Here is a 19,410-nt window from a genome sequence, read left to right as displayed (position 1 = left end):
TGTAGACAAGTCTCCTTTTAACTCACAGATATCTCCTGGATCTACCTCTGAGTTAAGGATTAACATCATCATCAACACTCTTGGTTCAACAAAAATATTTTATGTATAAAGCGAAAATCAATACCAGCTGAGTATCTTTAATCAAAATGTTAGAAATCTGAAGTGCTTCAAGTTTCTTATTTTTAAACAACAAACCAATCAACCAATGAGCAAAACCAAAACCAAAACCAAAACCAAACCAAATCAAACCAATGTAAAACAAAACTCAAAACCCACCACCACTACCAAAAACACCAAGCAGCAAACCCATTTTGGAATCCCAAGAATGGTGGTTCCCCATGCTTGGGAGACTAAGGTAAGATTGCCAGGGGCTTAGGGACAGCCTGGGCTGCAGAATGAGACTCTGTCTCAAACAAGACAAAACAAATTTTAAAAAAAGGCTGCAGAGATGGGTTGGAATGCAAGAGCACTTGCTCCAAAATCATGAGAGATTTACTGTGTAGTAAGCTGGGCATCTCTGAAAAAATGACTGTAATCCCAGCTCTGGGTGCAAGACTGTTTGGAGACAGAAGGATTGCTGGAGTTTGGGGCTTCAGCCTAGCAAGAAGTTCAGGAAGAGACTCTGCCTCAGAAGACTGAATGGAGCGTGATGGAGGAGGACCCTGCCACTCTCTTCTATCTAGTGCAAGCATGCACAGAGGTTTCTATGTGTGGGCACACCTACACATACATTTACACAGACAAAATAAATAAATATACACATTTTTTACTACCCTCCCCCAATGTCTGGAATGTGATTCATTTAGTAGAGCAGTTGCCTAGCATGCACAAAGCTCTGGGCTCCATCCCCAGCACTGCATAACACCTGACACTGTTGGTGTATACCACTCCTTCCAGCACTCAGGAGGCAGAGGCAGGAGAATTAGTTCAAGTGCATCCTCAGCTATAATAGGTTAAATTGGAGGTTAGCCAGGGATAAATGAGACCCTGTCTCAAAAAATATTTTACTTTGGAATATTTGTACATATATCATGAGATATTTGGGGACCAGGACCCAAGTTTCATCAGGAAATTCACTGATGTTTCCTTTAGAGCTATACATAGCAGAAATGTCATTTTACTGGCTGGTTTTGTGTGTCAACTTGACACAAGCTGGAGTTATCACAGAGAAAGGAGCTTCAGGTGAGGAAATGCTTCCATGAGATCCAGCTGTAAGGCATTTTCTCAAATTAGTGATCAAGTGGGGGAGGGCCCCCTGTGGGTGGTGCCATCTCTGGGATGGTAGTCTTGGGTTCTATAAGAAAGCAAGCTGAGTAAGACAGGGGAAGCAAGCCAGTAAGTAACATCCCTCCATGGCCTCTGCATCAGCTCCTGCTTCCTGACCTGCGTGATTTCCAGTCCTGACTTCCTTTGGTGATGAACAGCAATGTGGAAGTGTAAGCTGAATAAACAAAACCTCTCCAACTTGCTTCTTAGTCATGATGTTTTGCGCAGGAATAGAAACCCTGACTAAGGCAGTCATTTTAGTTACTTAATTGCTTTAAGCCTAGGACTGGCCATTTATTCATTATGATGTGCATCTGGAGACCATACAAGATACTTGGAGAGCAAACACAACCTTCATCAGTCAGCAGTGAAACCTCCCAGTGCCAGTGGGTGCTGTCTTCACTGCTCACAGGACTTTGCCACAGAGGGAATACTGGCTCACGTGTTAGGGTATCTAGCTTTTTGAGATGGTTTTTCTGTATAGCCCTGGCTGTCCTTGGAACTCACTCCTCTGTAGACCAGGCTGGCCTCAAACTCAGAAATCCACCTGCCTCTGCCTCCCAAGTGCTGGGATTAAAGGCGTGCACCACCACTGCCCAGCCTGAAGGTCATTTTATACATCCTATTTAGTGTACCTGAGTTTCTCTAGGGCTTCCACATGAGGTCAGGTGTGGAATTTTTCACCTGTGTATTTTATTGATACTCAAGTTTGAACCGGGTGCAGTGACACATACATGCCTGTAATTCCATAACGCTGGAGCCTGCTTGGAAGTCAGAGAACCTGGCTGTAGTCTTGTGTTGTAAACCTCCATCCTCAGAAAGGGATGGCTGACACTATTACTTGTGCCACCGGACCCTGATTTACTCTCTTCAGAGTCCCTGCCATGTTGTCCCCCTCTAGTGTTGGTGCCTGAACTCTCCTCAGAGCTTGGGGTATATACTTTTGCAATTCAGTCTGTCTGTCCATGGTGTTAATAACTTTTAACAAAATCCCTACTCCCAATAATCCGTCTCAGTGTTCCTCTTGAGCCTTCATCTGAGCCCTTGCACAGGTGGGCACAGCTGGTGGCTTCACTGCGATTTTAGACCACTAGTGTGATCACTTTTAGATTTGCAGATACATATTTTAGCACTCATAACTTTCTCCACTGCATTGCAGGGGATTACATGAATTTATTTTCCTTTCTTCCATACTGTTCTTTTTCCTTTCTTTCATTCTTGTTGAAACAGGGGATAGAACCCAGGGCCTCACACTTGAACGCTAAGCAGGCATTCTACTCCTGAGCCAACCCCAGCCTCTCACTTGAAGTTTCTAGGTGTGGCTTCACCCCTGGACCCCACTCCCAGCCTCTCACTGGGAAATTCTAGGCAGAGCCTCCACCCCTGAGCTGTACCCCCAGCACCTCACTGGGAGATTTTAGCCAAGAGTTCCACCCCCGAGCCACGCCCTAGCCTGTCACTGCGGGATTCTAGGCAGGGACTCTACTCCTGAGCCATTCCCTAGTCCCTCACTGGGTAAGTCTAGGTCGGGGTTTCACTCTTGAGCTATATCATCCTTTACTAGAGGGACTATAGGGGGTTCATTGCTTCATGGCCCACCTTGGTGGGTTCTATACTTGCCTTTATACCTTTACATGCACAGGATCCTGGGTTCTCCCCTGGCATTGCAAGAAAAAAAAAGTACTGGGTATGATGCAACAAGATCTTTCTCTACATGAAGGAGACAGGGCAAGGGGAGAAGTTCATGGAATGCAACAGTGTGCATCCATTAAAGGTGACATATACCTGGAGATGCTAAGGAAGAGCTGCCTGGGAAGTCAGAAGTCTCTAGGTCAGAGGAGGCTGTGTTGGGAGCCGCAAGCTATCCGAACTACTAAAAATCGACTGCACTCTGAGAATGACCCCAGGGAGGTTGTTGGCAAGATCCTGGTCTGATATCATAGTGGGAAGTGTAGGACTCTGAGGACTCACCATCAGCCAGTCTGGCTGAGAAGAGGAAGGGCAGAGGCTGGGGAGGAAGGTCAGGTCATAGCAGTGGGAGCTTCCTGTTTGCAAGACAGGAAGACCAGACAGTGCTGGTGAGGCCAGACCATGAAAATTAGGGTGGAGTCATTCATGAGTTTGGTATGATATGAAAAGGTGAATCTGCCATTCTCTGAGTTAATGTCTGAAGTGTGGAGAACAGCTGGGTTATGGACAAGCAGGCTGTGTAAGTGGCTGATGGGGCGGAAGGGGAGTATAGGTCTGTAGAGTGCCAGGGAAGGGCTCTTGTTTGGTGATCACAGTAAATAACAATAGCAACCATGGCTAGCTTCCTAACATTCATTTACTGCATAGGATAAACTTCTTGTTTGGGCTTAAGGTCTTCCTCAGAAGTTTGAACTGGCCTGAGATTACTATGAATCCCAGGCTGGTCTTAAACTACTGATCCTTCTGCTTCAACATCCTGAGTGCCATAATGTTTGACTAACTTTTCAGTGCCAGAACTGGAATCCTGAGACTTACAGATACTAGTTATTCTACCATTATGTTTCACTTCCAGTCCTTACTAAGCTTTTTTGTTTTGTGTTTTTCATTTTTTACAATTTTTATTTATTACTATTGTATGTGTATGTGCATGGTATGAATGGGTGTGCGTGTGTAAAGGCCAGAGGACAACACTGTGAAGTCATTTCTCTTCATCCACTTTTATGGGTTCTGGGGATTGAGCTTAGATAACTAGGGTTGCTCAAAAGTGCCATTTCCCACTGAGCCATCCTGCTTGCCATCATTTTTTTTTTTTTTTTTTAGATTAAGGGCACTACCATGCACTTAATCCTAGCACTCCGAAGGCAGAGGCAAGTGGATTGCTGTTGGTTTAAGGACAGCCTGGACTACATAGTGAGTTCTAGGTCAGCAAAGACTATTATAGAAAGAATATATATGTATAATATACATATATAATGGATATATGCATATTATATATGTATATTACACATATATGTATATATGTGTACATATATATGTATGTATATTACATACACATATATGTAAAGGCAAGCATAGAACCCACTAAGGTAGGCTTTGGGGCAAGGATCATAATATCTATAATTCTCTAGTAAAGGGTGGTGAGGCAGAGTCATATAGTCCAGGCCAGCCTCAAACCTGTTATGTTGCCAAGGATGACCTTGAGATTCTGATCGATTGCCTTGGCTTCCCCAATGTGAGAGGACATATGTGCACTATCACACCCATTACTTGTGTTTTGTGGAGTGCTAGGTATCAAACCCAGGACTTCATGCATACTATGCAAGCTCTCTACCAACTGACCTACACACTATGACTAAGTCATGATCTACATGGCTAAGCTTAAAAAAATATGTATACATGTATGTATGTATGTATATACAAATATGTGTGTCTGTGTGGGCATGGATACTGGCACCTGTGTTTATGTGAAAGACAGAAGAGTTGGATCTTTAGGACCTGGAGGTAATAGACAGGATGTAGATGCAGATCCCTTAACTTTTATTCTTACAATAGAGCATCAGTACTGTTTACTACTGAGCCATTGCTCCAGTCTTGTGACCAGGATTTTTAAGTGGATTACTTCAACTCTTCCTTTCAACATACAGAGGGTAGTACTGGTACTATTATTAGGCCCATTTTCAAAAGAGAAAACTATGGTGCCTCAAGGTCAGAGGCTTGGCCCTTCTAGCCTTTAAAGTTGGGTTCCTCTTTCTGTTTTTTTCCCCCTCTTCCCTCCAGTTGCTCAGTGGCTTCTGTCTCCTCAATCTCATGACATTCACTCACTGTCTGTCCTGCCTTCAACATCCAAGCTCCTCCAGCTGCTCTGAGCTCTTCTGTGTCATAAAATCATCAGTGATTTCCTATGTGTACTCCTTGCTACTTGTGAGATAGAGGCAGGGTTTTGGGGATGTTGCTTGGTTAGCAGAGTGTTTATCTAGCTTGCATGAAGCCCTGGATTCTATCTCCAACACAACATATACTGAGTATAGTGGTATACATCTTAAATCTCATTATTCAGTGGGTGGAGGCAAGAAAATACAGGAGTTCAAGAATGCACTCAATTGGATACTAGCCTACATGAGACCTTGTCTCAAACTAGCTATGGGGATGTGTTGGTGCAGCCAGTGCTCAGCAGTTAAGAGCACTGACTGCTCTTGCAGAAGACCTGGCTTGGTTCCCAGCACCCAGTCAATGGCTTACAACTGACTCTAGTTCCAGGGAATCTGACGTCCTCTTTTGGCCTCCTAGGGCCCTGCGTGCACGTGGTACAGACATGCATGCAGACAAAACACACATAAAATAAAAATAAATCTTTTAAAACTTAGCTAAATAATCAAATAAGGGAATGGATGAAGTACCCTGGGGTTAAGACAGTCTCTTGTCCCCTCTCAAAACTACTCATTTGTCTCCCTGGTTCAAGTTGAAACTATATGTTCCTGAGTTCCTTCCTTGAACTGTGGGTGGGAGCAGTTGCAACAAACAGGTTTGTGGTCTCAGTTGACCACAGCTAAATATGACTCAATCTGCTGTCTCTTGTGAAAGACACTGGGGTGGTGGGTGGCTATGGTGAGAAGTGGAAGGCAGATTCTTCCTCTATCTCTTTAGTCAGCTCTGCCTACATGGGGGTGGGGTGGAGTGGGGTTGGAGGTGGGTGAAAGATGTCAAGACCTTCTTCATGCTATTAAAGGGAGGGACTGTTTGTGGTCAAGGTGGTGGCTCTTGTAGGGGCTCAGGCTTGCAAAGCTTTGTAGTGCAGTGAACACACTTCCTGATACCTATCAGTGCTTGGAGCAGGTACAAGCCTGGCCTAGGCAGAAGGAGTCTAATCTCCACTCATGGAGTCTAATCTTCACTCTTGAAGCTCTGAATGGTCGAGGAAGACAGTGTCTCAAGGAGAGGCCATGTTGGAAGGTGCAAAGGCTAAGTGGGTATATGATCCAAAGCTAAACTTGCAACTTGACCCTAAGAGCCAAGAAGGCCTTGTGGTACGAGTGAAACTCCAGGATCTTGGCTTCTTTGGAGTGGAGAGCCCAGGTTCATGAGGCTGGGAGGATGCTCAGAGGCTAGTTAACAGCAATGGGCTACTCACAGCAAACCCTAGCTGGACTTTCATTTTCTACAGAATGGAAGGGGAAGCCACAGTCAAAAAGACTACTAAGAGAAGTGGCCTCTTGAAAGGATCAAGCCAAAATCTTCTTCCACTTTTTGTTTATCTAGCAGCTTGCTAGGCCCCCTGCCTCAGTTTCCTCGTTGAAAAATAAGAACTCCAAGCGCAGTAGACCTCATGGGAGCAGCTGCACAGATTCAACAAGGCAAAGGTTATCATAAGAAAATACTAACATCCCCATTATCACTATGGGTGTCTGTCTTGAACTTGGTCACCCCTATGAGTCCAAAGTGAGAGGACGAGCCAAACGATGGAACTTTCTAATTCACCCCAGATACATTCACTTTAAGTAGGTTGGCCGGGTGAACATGTTCTACAAAGACACTCGTGCGCCTCACTTTGGCTATTAGACTACTGAAACCCAAAGAAACTGGAATTTCTCCCAGGAATATCATGCAGGGAGAGGAGAAAAAAGGATCAGTCAGAGGAGCCTGACTTGTTAGACCACCTAACAGAAGAGACATTGCTGCGTCGGTGGTGGACAGGAAACACTAGGGAGTACATAGATAAGCATAACTCTGGCTTCTAATTAAACTTAACCTCATTTCAGGGCCATGAAGATGGATTTGGTGTGTATAAGAGTGTCACTGTATTTGCTTATCCCTCTTCCCAATGTGGCCACATTGAATGAATCTCCCTTTTCCTCTTTTTGCTTTTTTTTTTTTTTGTTTTTTGTTTTTTGTTTTTTTCGAGACAGGGTTTCTCTGTATAGACCTGGCTGTCCTGGAACTCACTCTGTAGACCAGGCTGGCCTCGAACTCAGCAATCTGCCTACCTCTGCCTCCCAAGTGCTGGGATTAAAGGCGTGCGCCACCACCGCCCGGCTTTCTTTTTGCTCTTAATTTGACTAATTTAATTGGCTTATGGAGGTCTAGTGGCTGAACCTGGCTTGTGGGATCAAAGGCCGTGACTCCAAGTCTTGTAGCAAAGCTCTCTGAGGATTGGGTGGTGATGAGCAAGAGCTTCAGACTAGAGAGAAAAGAATAGCTACTTCCTTTCTCACCAGGGTCCTGAGAGCTGTGGAGATATGAACCTGACGCTGTAGCTGCCACTAGCCTGGGATGTGGGCCCTTCCCTTGGCTCTCAGGGGGTGGCCCTAGAACCCTGGAGCTGTATTCCACCAGCCAGGGGGTTGTTGATCTGTGCAAACAGCATCCTAACCTCCCAAGGTTCTGAGTGTCTCCCTTTCCCTCCATAGGGCTAGGGTTGGGGTATGTATCTGATGGGATCAGAGGGCTTATTTCCATCTGGCTTAGCTGGAGGCCGAGAAGTAGGGACCTTTGTCTTTCTAGCGGTAGACCTCATGAAATTCTCCACACAGAGGCTAGAGTTGGAGTGACTCAAGTCTTAGTCTTTTGGAGAAGCCTAGTGGCTCCCATGCCCAAAGCTTTGAGCCCCTCCTATCTTCCTTGTCCAATGAGTTGTGGGTCCTTTTATTGTTCCATATTTTTTTAAAATACCATATGGGTTTCTAAAATCAAACCCATATAGATAAAGGCCTGACACATTTAATACAGTTTGTTACCTCTGTATACTTTTTTAAAAAATTAAAATTATATTTATTAATTTATGTGTTGGGGGTTTGACAGCTCACCTGCAGTTGGAGGACAACTTGAAGAAATGAGTCTCAGGTCATCAAGCTTGGAAGCACATACCCTCTGAGCCATCTCTGTTTTTTCTTTTTCTATTTTTTGAGATTGTATTCATCATCCAGGCTACTCTTTACCTCCTAATCCCCCTGTCAACATCTCCCACATTCTGAAATTCCTGGTGTGTTATACCACTTCAGTCTCAGTTGTGGGTACTTTTAAAAACAATGCGGTGTTAGTGAGATGGCTCAGTGGGTAAGGAGACTTGCTGCTAAGCCTTATAACTCAAGTTTGATTCCCTGGATCCACACGAAGGAACAAACTCTTCCAAGTAGCTCTCTGACCCCCATAAGTATGCCATGGCTCATAAGCAAGTTCACTCCCCTCATAGTAGATAAATACTGTTAAAGAAATTTAACATTGCTTTAGTTTATTTGTGACCAGGCCTCATATAACCCAGGCTGGCTTCAAAGTTGGCATATAGCAATTTCTGAGCGTCTTGCCCAAGTGCTGAGAGGTGAACCCTGCCATACTTGTTTATGTAGTGTTATGGATGGAACATAGAGCTTCATGCAAGGCAAATACTTCACCAAGTAAACTTTATCTTCAGCCCCACGATTGTGGGTTTTAAGTTTCTATTCTAAAAACCTCCTTTTCTATACATCTCCCTGACCACTCCCTGGCCACTGGCCTCTTGATCTTTCTAGTTTTTTTTTAAATGAAGAATTGATTTATTTTTATTCATGTGTCTATGTTGTGTGTGTGTGCATTCATGCTGATGGGTACCCATGGATCTCTAAGAACTGGAGTTACAGGCGGTACTAAGGCACCTGATGTGGGTTCTGGAAACTGAACTCTGGACCTCAGCATGAACACTGAGTACTTTCCTTTCCTCCTTTCCTTCCTTCCTCCCTCCCCTCCTCTTCCTCCCTCCCTCCCTTCCTCCCTTCCTTCCTTCCTCCCTTTTTTCCTTATTTCCTTCCTCCCCCCTCCCTTCCTTCCTTTACTTTACAATCCAATTACAGTCCCCTGCCTCCTCTCCTCCCAGTCCTACTCTCCCACTTCCCTTCTCCTAAGAGAATGGGAGCCCCTTCTCCCCCCAGGTACCAACCCACCTAGAGGTATCCTTCTTACCCTTCTTATCCACTTAGGACAGACAAGGCAGCCCGGCAGACTCTGTTGCCCACTGAGTACTCTTAACCATTGATCCATCTCTCTAGATTCCCTTTATTCCTTTTGTTTGTTTGTTTTTCTCATATTTGGAATGGAACCAGGGCCCTGAATATGCTAGGCAAGTGCTCTGCCACTGAACTACATCTCTAGCCCCATCTCTTTCACATTGTAACTAAGCCTAAAAAGCAACCACCTTTACTCTCAAGTAACCACTGTTATGAAACAAAGAATGCCCCACCCCCTCACACCTACCCACAAAGTCAAACAGACTGATAAAATCTTCCGTCTCAGTGTAGCAAACAGAAACAACAAACAATCCCACTATTAATATTCCTTAAAACTACCGCCACTTCACCTTCACCACCAACTACAATCAAGTAACTACCGCCCACAATAACAAACAGACACAGTGTTAATACAGGCCAAGTAATCCCAGCAATTTGGACGCTGAGGCAGGAGGATCATGATTTCCAGGCTAGGCTGGGCAACAATAAGTAAGGAATGAAAGAAAGGGAGAAGGAAGGAAGGAAAGAAAGAAAAAAAGAAAGTATTCAAATGATGGCAACAATAACAACCACAAAACACCTCACAAACACAAAATAACCATCATCAAAAACTCCAGGGGCTAGCAAGATAGCTGAGAGGGTAAAGGTGCTTGCTGTTGAATCTGAGTATCCAAGTTCAATTTCTAGTACCCAAACGGAAGGAGAGAATCTGCCCCTGGGAGTTGTTCTCTGACCTTTATATATAACTCCAACCCAAAACAAATCAAGTAAAAAACAAACTCACACCGAAAGGGTGGGGAACGGCTTAGTAAGAGTGCTCACTACAAAAGTACGAGGGCCTAAATTTGCTTTCTTAGCATCCCTATACAAAGTCAGCCATGGTCACAGATTCACCTAGAACTCCAGTGCTATGGGAGGTGGATACAAAAGCATCTACAGGTTTTACTGGCTGTCAGCTTAACTCGAAATTCAATGAGAGATCCTGACTTAAGGGAAGAGGGTGGAGAGCAACAGAGTAGGACACCTGATGTTCTCCTCTGGTCTTTACATGTGGGCCATAAGCACATGCAACTCATATATACATTGCATACACTGACACACAGATATTCACAACCACATACAACTATCTCCCATCCAAAAATCTAATAGTAAATTGCTAGATCACCATTACTAGAAACCAACAATGAACAACAAACAGCAAGTGAGTTATTAACCATTCATGCTCCAAATAATTAGCACAGGCAGTTTCCTTCTGAAAACAACCAACAATTAATGATTAATATTAAACAATTAATGATTAATATTAAACAATTAATGATTAATATTAAACACCAGCTGTCCCAGCATGGTGGCACACGACTTTAACTCCAGCACTCAGGAGGTGGAGACAAAAGAATCAGGAGTTATCTTGGCTACATTGTGAGTTCAAGGATAGTTTATGTCATGTGAGACTCTGTATCAAAATCAATAGACTGCGGATGTAGCTCAGTTGGTGGAGTGCTTGCCTAGCAATGGTGAAGCCCTGGATTCCATCCATCTCCAGCACTAGATGGAAAACAACGCCAGGCATCCTATCACTTGGGAGGCAGAGGCAGGAGGATCAGATTTCCAGGGCCATCCTTATCTATATCATGGGGTTGAGGCTACCTTGGGATACAAAAACTTCCACTCAAAGCATTATGAAACCAAACATGGAGCTAGAGGTTAACATGGAGAGCTCAGTGGTTAAAAACACTTGTTGCTTTTGCAGAGGATGAAAGTTGAGTTCCCAGCAACTCCTTGTGCTCATAATCAGCAGTAAATCCAGCTCAAAGGGGTGTGATATCCTTGCCTGGCCTCCAGAGGCACTTGCATGCCGATGGCATACAATTATACTGATGCATATACGTAAATTAAAACAGAAATAAATCTTTAAAAAAATAACGTCACAGATTACCATCACCTTCAACCTACCAATGAGAACCATTGTTAACACTTACCTTCACCAACCAACAGCAACCATCACCGTTGCAACGACAACAGTACCAATCTAACAAGGAAAAGCCAGTGACCTGTCCACAGTGCCAAGAATCTCAGCATCTCCAGACACTGCTATAGTTATCAAAGACCTCATCTGTCTTTTTCTTTCTCTTCTACTGTCTTCTTTTACCCCCTTTTCCTTCCCTCCTGCCTGCCTGTGTGTCTGTCTTTTGTCACGAAGTCTAGACTCAAGTTCACTATGTAGCAGAGGATGACAAACTACTGACTCTGTCATCTGCAATTTCAGAGCTCTGGGCTGACAAATCTGGTTTTATGCAGTGTTGGGGGTAGAACCCAGGCTTCCTGCATGCTAGGAAACACTCCAGCTGAGCTCCAGCTTGCTTCTATTTTGGTTTTATTGAGACAAGGTCTTGCTAGGTAGCTCATGCTGGCCTCCAACTCATGATTCTCTGCCTCTGCCTCCAGGTGTGTGCTACTGTATCTGGCTTCAGTGTTTGTCATTGTTCACTTGATGCATTTCTCCCCTCTCACATCTGTCTGCTGGGCAGTCTGTTGACTAAGCATTTCAGTGTTGGCAGCCCAGGAGGGGTTTTCCTTCCTTTCAAGTAGCAAATCTCTTCCTGTTTTTCTCTTTTCCTCCCCCCTTCTCTCTCTCTCTCTCTCTCTCTCTCTCTCTCTCTCTCTCTCTTTCCTTCCCTCCCTCCCTCCCTCTCTCTCTCTCTCTTTCTTTCTTGAAAGGGCCTCATGTAGCACAGGCTGGCCTTAAACTTCCTATAGTCGTGGAGGACTTCGAACTCCTGCCTCTACCTCCCAACTTCTGGGACAGCAGATGTGCAGTGCAGTACCATGCCTGGTTTATGGGATGCTCAGCATGGAACCCAAGGCTATGTGTACAGCAGTAAGCATTCTGCCCACAGAGCCCAGACTTAGCCCCAGCCCTCACTGGCTTTCTAAAAGATGTTGTCTCTCATCTCGCCTCCCTGCCTCTACTCCAGTCGGTTTGCTACAACCTCCAAGAACCCCAACAACTATCCCTTCCCTAAGAACATGACCTGTTCTCTCACTGACAGAATGACAAAAATTGAAAGCTGAAGTGAATTGTGGGCTTGTGGAGCCATGGGGTGATTTGTGTGATCATTACTGGCTTTTATTGTATGTGCCATGATGCTGCTAAGTCTAGACCTGTGCATGATGCTGACCATCCTCCAGCCTTCTCACCATCAACAGACTTCAATTTGAACTTGTAGTGGCATCTCTGCCTGCAGTGTCTCCATGCCATCCTTGGGAGAACGGTCTCTCCTTTGTATCCCTCTATCCTTTCTCCACCTAGTCTTCCATCTCCTCCTCTTTCTATTCCTCATTTCCATTTTTCTTTTTCTTCTCCTAGCTCTCTCTTCTTCCTCCTTTTCATCCTTTGCTACCTTCCACCCCACCCCCACATCTCCAACTCCTCCTCTTTAATAATATTAACAGGCACTGGAAGTTAAATGAGGATGATGATGGCTTATTTTCAGTGCTAGAGAAGACACCGAGCACCTTGAGCATACTAGCCAAGCACCCCCACTGAGCTACCATCTGCCTCTGTGACTTAGTCAAAATACCTACTATCACTTGCACTGTTCTTCTACCCCACAGCCCTCATATGAGACACAATTGGCCCCGTCACTGGTAGACTGAGAGTGGCCAAACCCACAGGTCCCTCTGTTGAATGTCCCCAGGAAAAGCCCTACACCCCTCAAACACTCCTGTCTCTAGACCAACTTCTGAATAAGAGTTCTGGAAACAGAGGCTAAGAGAGGGAAGAGCTTGTTTCAAACTGCAGGGGAAGACTAGTTCTGAGATGAGTTGACAACCTAGTTCTCTAAGCCCCTGAAAAGGGGCATGTCCTCTTTCTGACAACTGTGTAATTCCTTCAGGGACACTTTCTTTCCTATTTCTGCTTCAATATTGGCCCCCACACCCAGCCTGGCATCCTCAGATTGGAGCTTGATTCTTGGTGAGGGACATGGGGTGCTCTGTGCTGTCCTGTGGGACTCTGTTTCTGAAGGCTCTACGGTTTTCATAACCATTGCCCCAATTTCTGAGGGTGCTACCAGGCTACCACACCCAGATCCCACCCATGAACAACTTACCATGGTGAGGGGTGGTGTCTAGGCTCCTGTGGGTAATGACAGAGGTTCAGGCTCAGAGGGTTCTAGGGGGTGGCTCTGGCATGGCTCCCCTCCTTCACCTACTCCTTCTTCACAGGCTCCTGGCCCTAGTTCCTCTTGCAACAGCCCCTCTTTTACTTCCTTTGCGGGAGGGGCCATGGCCACAGGGGAGGGAAGCTGAGGGCGGGGACAATGCTCTGAGCCCTAACAGCAATGACAGGGCTGAGGGAACTGTTTGGAGCATAGACCCTGAAAGGATAGGTCAAAGATGGTTGGTAGTCACTGCCAGACTAGAGAAAAGTCCTTTCTCCATCATTTACCTCAAGAAAGGAGATTACAGCAAAAAGCACCCAGGTCAGCTGACTGCAGGACTGGCCACTTAGTTCTTCTCTTCAGAATCAGGGAAAGGAAGTACCATTTCAGATGTGTGCCTGCGCAGGGAGTTCTCATGTAAACCCTTTACGGTCCTCCCTGTAGAATGTTCCTCCACAGCCAGGTCTGTTAGTAAGGGAAGTGCAACGGGAGTAGAAGACGCCACAAGACTTATGCCCCTTTAATGCTTCTAATTTTGAATATCAGATCTGTATTTCTCTTTGTGTGCGCTCATTTGTGTGAGTTTCTATATGGGTGCGTATGAATGTGTAGAGGGAGGTCAGAAGACAACCTTAGGGTGAGTGCCAGTTCTCACCGTTCACCTTGAGATAGGCACCTCTGTTGTTTCAGGGTAGCTAGTCTGCAAGCTTCTGGGAATCTCCTCTCCACCTCCCATCTCAGTGTGGGAGGGAGTTCTAGCTTTCCAGGTATTTGTTACCTTTATGTGGGGTATAGGGGTTCAAAGTCGTGTCCTGATGCTTGCTGTGAAAAGTGAGTTAATGGCTTAAGCCCAGATTGGCCTTAAAAAAAAGATTGAGAGGGAGGGAGGGAGGGAGGGAAGGAAGGAGGGGAGGGAGGGAGGGAGGAAGGGAGAGAGAGGAGGAGGGAGGAAGGAAGGGAGAGAGGGAGGGAGGGAGGGAGAACACCTTTGGAAACCAGGAAGCACTGTATCTCTGGGATCTGGAGTTACATCTCTTAACCACCTGATAAGGGTGCTTGGAATTGAACTGAGGTCCTCTGAAACAACAGGAAATAGTCTTCTATCCAGCAAGCACCTCCCTCCCACCTTCACCCCATCCCAAATCTGGATATTTTTTGAGATAGGATCTCACTGTATAATTTTGACTGGTCTGGAGTTTGCAATGCAGACTCCAAATAGCAAATTTGGCCTCAAACTTAAGAGATCCTACTGCCTCTGGAGCATGGGGTCCAAAGATGTGCACACCATTCCCGGTCCAATCTTGGTTTTCACACCTGCAGCGTTGCTGTTTTCATGACTTGGCTCTATGAGCAGCACCTAGCACATGTAGGGACTACTATACGTTAGCCTAGTCCTTGATCTTTGGAAGACCAGATCACACACGAGTCTTCTGTTGACACGGAGGAAATGACAGTTCCAAGAGGTTGTCATCTCCTCATGCTACCCACTGGGGAAGTGGCTAAGACCAAACCAGACCGGTGAGAGCCTAACAGGGACCTGTGTTCTAGTCCATCTTTGGTCCACGCCTGAGGACTGGGATGTTTGTGTCCTGTGCTCTTTCCATGACACATGCCCCCTCCTGACTATAGGTGAGAAGCCTATATTCTTCTCCAATATTCAGGGTCAACAGCAAAACTCCACATGCAGGAGGGAGGCAGAGGATCATATTTAGCTGAGAGTACAAAAGGACTGGACCTTTGTTAGCCTCAGTAAGAAACTGTGCTTTCGTCTTAAAGTGATAGGTTTTTATCTGTAGTGGCCAAAGTCCTTTCTCCCTGCCGAGGATGACCCATTAGGAAGTGTGGACTACTTCCCCTGTGCATTAAAAAAAAATAGCTTCTAGTTGTTCATTCATTTATGTGTGTATTGTGTAGGCACACATGCCACAATAGGCTTGTGGAGGGCAGAGTACAACTTATAGGAGTTGGTTCTCTTCTTCCACCATGTGGTTCCCATGGATTAAATTTAGGCTTGGCAGCCTAAATTTACCCACCGAGACATCTTGCTAACCCTGGCTGTGGTCCTTTGGATCCTAGGGGACATCCTGGATGGAATGCCTACACAGAGACACACACCCAGTCATGAGCAGAAATCTACAGAAGACAGAACTTTATTAACGTAAGGCTTCTTGGTGAGGAGTGTGTGGGCCCCAGGGCAGGGCTTGTAGCACCATGATGGGGAATGGCCTGGATGTTGGGACTCCCCCCTGGGGCAGGAAGGGCAGAGGTTGGGGTGGATCTTCCCCTTGGTCAGTCTGGGAGAGGGTTACAGGGAGGTGGTATCAAGCCCACTCCCGCCCCCCCCCATAGCAGATATTAAATTTCCCCAGCTCAGAGTGTAGGGATAGAACAGTGCGGGGGGCAGGGCACCAGCATACCCCTCCCCACCCCTACTCTTCACAGTACATATTCTGATCAAAGGGTGGGGGGAGTGTTAGGGACTGAAAAATGTGTGCAACAAGGGGCAGTCCTCTCCCTTCACTATCAACTGGGTAAGATACTGAAGAGGGTCCCTGGGTAGCCAGCTCTTCTCCACCCCCTAGCCAGGAGCTCTATAGGAGTTACCCAATAAATAACTTTCAATTGCATCTCACCCTTCAATTCCAGCCCCCCCCTCCCTTCATGCCCTCTCCAGTGGGATTTCCCCTGCCTCAGCCTGTGCTCCAGGTTGGTTCCAGGTACCCTAGCGGCCTTGGCAGGTTTTGCAGCACATCTGGCGGAAGTAGGCTCGGCTACAGAACTGAAATTTGAGCACCAGGGGGCAGTAAGCCACCTTGTTCACATCCTTGCATTCTGCAGTGGTAGGGGAAAGCGAAAGGGGAGTGGGGGGGGGGGGGGAGAAAGATATCAGAGTCCAGCACTCTTCCCAGGAGCTGTGAGCTCTACCCGGCCACTTTGCTTTCCTGGACATCAGCTTCCTCGCCCTTCAAAGAGGGTTTATGACCATGCTTCTATCAGCAGCCTTTATTTATTTATTTGGTGTATGATGTGTATATGCACAGGTTTGCATGTCACAGCACATGTGTAGGTCAGAGGTCAACTTTGTGGATTTGATTCTCTCTTTCCATCTTTATGTGGGTTTCCAGAGATTGAACTCTGAGCTTGTTAGGCTAATGAGCATGTTAGGCCAGCTCTCTGAGTTCTATTTCCTAGCCCTCCTTCGACTTTTAACTTTGACAGTGTCTGGATACGTTATTCAGGCAGGTCTTATGCTCACTCTGGAATACAGGCTAGTCTTGAATATGCAATCCTTCTACCCTAGCCAAGACAGAGTACCTGTTTAAAGCCACCACAGTAGGTTCATTTTCAATAAACCAAAGACCTTGAGCTCAGCTCAAAGAATCTGTATATTTTAAAGATCAGATAATAGCTCAGTGAGAGAGCATTCACCTAGCACACATGCAGCGCGCGCCATTTAACAGCCTCTGTTGGGGACAATGGATATAAGTTTCTACTTAGCAGTGGCCTGTGGTTGCTGAAGGGCTCTATATTTTTCATGTAGCACGTCTTTCAGAATGAATGTGTTATTTGCACTCTTCACAGAGGAGGTGAATGACACAATGTTGGAAGGTCCACCACTGGGAGGAGTGCTTGAGCCCAGAATTTGAGCAAGGCCTGATCTAATAAAGAGAACCAGCAGTGTGTGGTGGCGCATGATTATAATCCCAGCACTTGGGACAAGAAGTTCAAGGTCAAACAGGCTGGGCTCCATGAGGTCTTGTCTCAAAGTGATAAAACAAACCAAAATAAATGAAAATGAAAAATAAAGAAAAGAAAAAACCCAATTAGATTAAAAAAGCAGGTATAGTGTAAAAGCACTGAATTTTTCCTCTTTCCAAACTGGGCACATAGTGTCTGGAGATATGGAGAGATTTATATAAAACATGAATGTGGTAGGGACTACCACTGGGTAGAGACCAGAAATGTTGTAAACATCTCACAAATCACATTGTAGGTTTATGTGGCCCAAAACATGAACAATGCCTGCACAGGGCTGGGGGATGAAGTGGTAGAGCCTTAGCCTGGGGTGGGGGGCAAGTCCTGGCTACCATCCCCGCCATTGCAAGAACTGGGTATGGTGGTGAAGACCTGTAACTCTAGCATTTGGGAGCTAGAGGCTAAAAGGTCAGGAGATCAAAGTCATCCTTGGTTGTACATTGAGGTGGCAGCCAACCCAGGCTATATGAGATCTGAGTCCCATATGATGGAAGGACAGAATCAATTGCCTGCAAGTTGCCCTCTGATCTTCACAGGGACTCCAAGGCAGATTAGCCCCCATCTCACCCATGAACTATGCAAAACAATAAGTAAAATTTTAATAGAATCTTAAAGACTAAGAATCAGGAAACCTGACCCATGCTTACTTGTGGCTTCTCAAAGCCTGGTGCCCTTTGTCCCATTGGTTCACATACCTTCTGGGCCATCTCCAGGCGGCACTATACTGTCACACTTGGCCTCACACTGCTGCATGGTGGATGGCCGCAGGGCCTCAGTGCACTCTCGAGATGGCTGGCCAGTGTGGCTGGTGCAGCGCACTGTGCGCTGCTGCTGGCCGAGGCCACACTGCGTGGAACACTGAAGACAGGAGTCACTGAGTCATCTCTCTATGACCACTGTCCTCACCCTTATCCCAGAGGGCAGAGCCTACCTACCTCACCCCACTCACTGGCCACCCAGCGGGCAGGAGGGCAGCGGCGTAAGTTACATCGCATAGTAGATGGTGGCTTGGCTGCAGGAGGGCAGTGCCCAGGGGGCAGAGTGGATCGTTGATCTGCACTCTTACAAAGAACCACTCGGTGGCGGAGACCAGGCCCACAGCTTGGGGTACACTGCAGTTGGAGGGGGTGTTTTATATTCAATGGATGGTCAGGGTATTAGGACAGTATGACACAAGGAGTGGACAGGTGGGCCCTGTGCTATCTTCCAGCCCAGTCTCTGCTAATTTGTCACCCACAAAGTTCCACCTGCCCCAGGTTTGTACTATCTTTCATATGCTAAAGGCCAGACCAAGCAAGCCTGCAGTTCAGAAGCCTTGGGACCCATAATGCACCCCTCTTGAGTATAACAGTAGGGCTTGGGGCAAGGTTGCCTTAACAACCTTGGACAGCTCAGTTCCTGTGCGCTTTCTGTGCTGAGTGGGTGGGTGGGAAAAAAGGTGGAAGCTGACCTCAGACCAGTCCAGGGCTGCCCACTCAGGAGGGCACATTGGGCCTTGGCAAGCCTCCAGCACAGGTGGGCGTGGCTGTGGACAGGCACTGTCGTCTAAGGCTTTCTCCTCTGCAGCAGACACCCGGCGCTGGCACACCACTGAGCGGCTGCGCACACCAGCATCACAGCTACGGCTGCAGCGTGACCAATTTCCTACAACCCAACTGTGGTGGTGGAGGGAGGGGTCTGAGCACTGTGCAGGGCAGGCCATTACAACCAGAAAGTATTCCAATTTGACTACTCCAGTCTTCCGAAGCTGACACTGGTCAGGCAAGAGATCTCCCTCACTGTTACTCTATATCCAGATTTAAGACAGGAAGTGGGGATTTCAGATAGGAAGTAACCCATGTCTTGGGCTACTAGCTTGATTACAGAGGATAATCACCCAGCCTGTACAATAATTAATTTTGTTTTGTTTTGTTTTTGGTGCATGTGTATACGTGAAAATGTGTGACCTTGAGTGTCTTCCTGTATTTATGTTTATCCATGTGTTTAACTGTGTGTATGTCTATGTGAGTATGAGCACACTTGTGTATGTGGATACCTGTGGGGGCACAGGCACAGAAGTGCCCTTGGAGCTGAAGTAGCAGATATTTGTGATCTACCTAATAATAGACACTGGGGTCTGAACTCCTCATAATTAAAAAGAGCAAGTGCTCCTAACTACTGAGCCCTCTCTCAGATTCCTGCTTATTCGTTTTTGAGACAAGATATTATATAGCTCAGGGTGGCCTCTAATTCACTTGGAAATCTTGGTTGGCCCTGAACTCTTTTTTTTTTTTTTTTTTTTT

General features: G+C 46.2%; 2 protein-coding genes across 9 annotated transcripts in view; both read right to left on the bottom strand.

The window, feature by feature from the left end:
• The window catches only part of Myo1f (myosin IF), a 49,831-nt gene extending 36,372 nt beyond the window's left edge, over positions 1-13,459 (bottom strand). Inside the window, 1 exon segment of the mRNA XM_031349991.1 lies at positions 13,322-13,459. Coding sequence (XP_031205851.1) covers positions 13,322-13,324 — 3 coding nt within the window. The 5' untranslated portion in view covers positions 13,325-13,459.
• A 2,035-nt stretch (positions 13,460-15,494) lies between these two features.
• Adamts10 (ADAM metallopeptidase with thrombospondin type 1 motif 10) overlaps positions 15,495-19,410 on the bottom strand; it is a 32,845-nt gene continuing 28,929 nt past the window's right edge. For 6 of the 8 annotated variants that reach the window (XM_031349982.1, XM_031349983.1, XM_031349987.1 and 3 more), the window contains 4 exons: positions 18,579-18,783; positions 18,064-18,240; positions 17,824-17,986; positions 15,495-16,204 (listed from right to left, as the gene is read on the bottom strand). In XM_031349982.1, the coding sequence (XP_031205842.1) occupies positions 16,095-16,204; positions 17,824-17,986; positions 18,064-18,240; positions 18,579-18,783 (655 nt within the window). In that variant the 3' untranslated portion in view covers positions 15,495-16,094. Of the gene's footprint in view, positions 16,205-17,823; positions 18,003-18,063; positions 18,241-18,578; positions 18,784-19,410 lie in introns of those variants that run through there. The other 2 variants (XM_031349984.1, XM_031349985.1) reach the window with 2 other exon arrangements.

The sequence above is a fragment of the Mastomys coucha genome, unplaced genomic scaffold (assembly GCF_008632895.1).
Source record: "Mastomys coucha isolate ucsf_1 unplaced genomic scaffold, UCSF_Mcou_1 pScaffold4, whole genome shotgun sequence".
Taxonomy (NCBI): Eukaryota; Metazoa; Chordata; class Mammalia; order Rodentia; family Muridae; genus Mastomys; species Mastomys coucha.
Note: the sequence above shows the minus strand (reverse complement) of the source record. Positions and strands in the feature narration are given on the sequence as shown.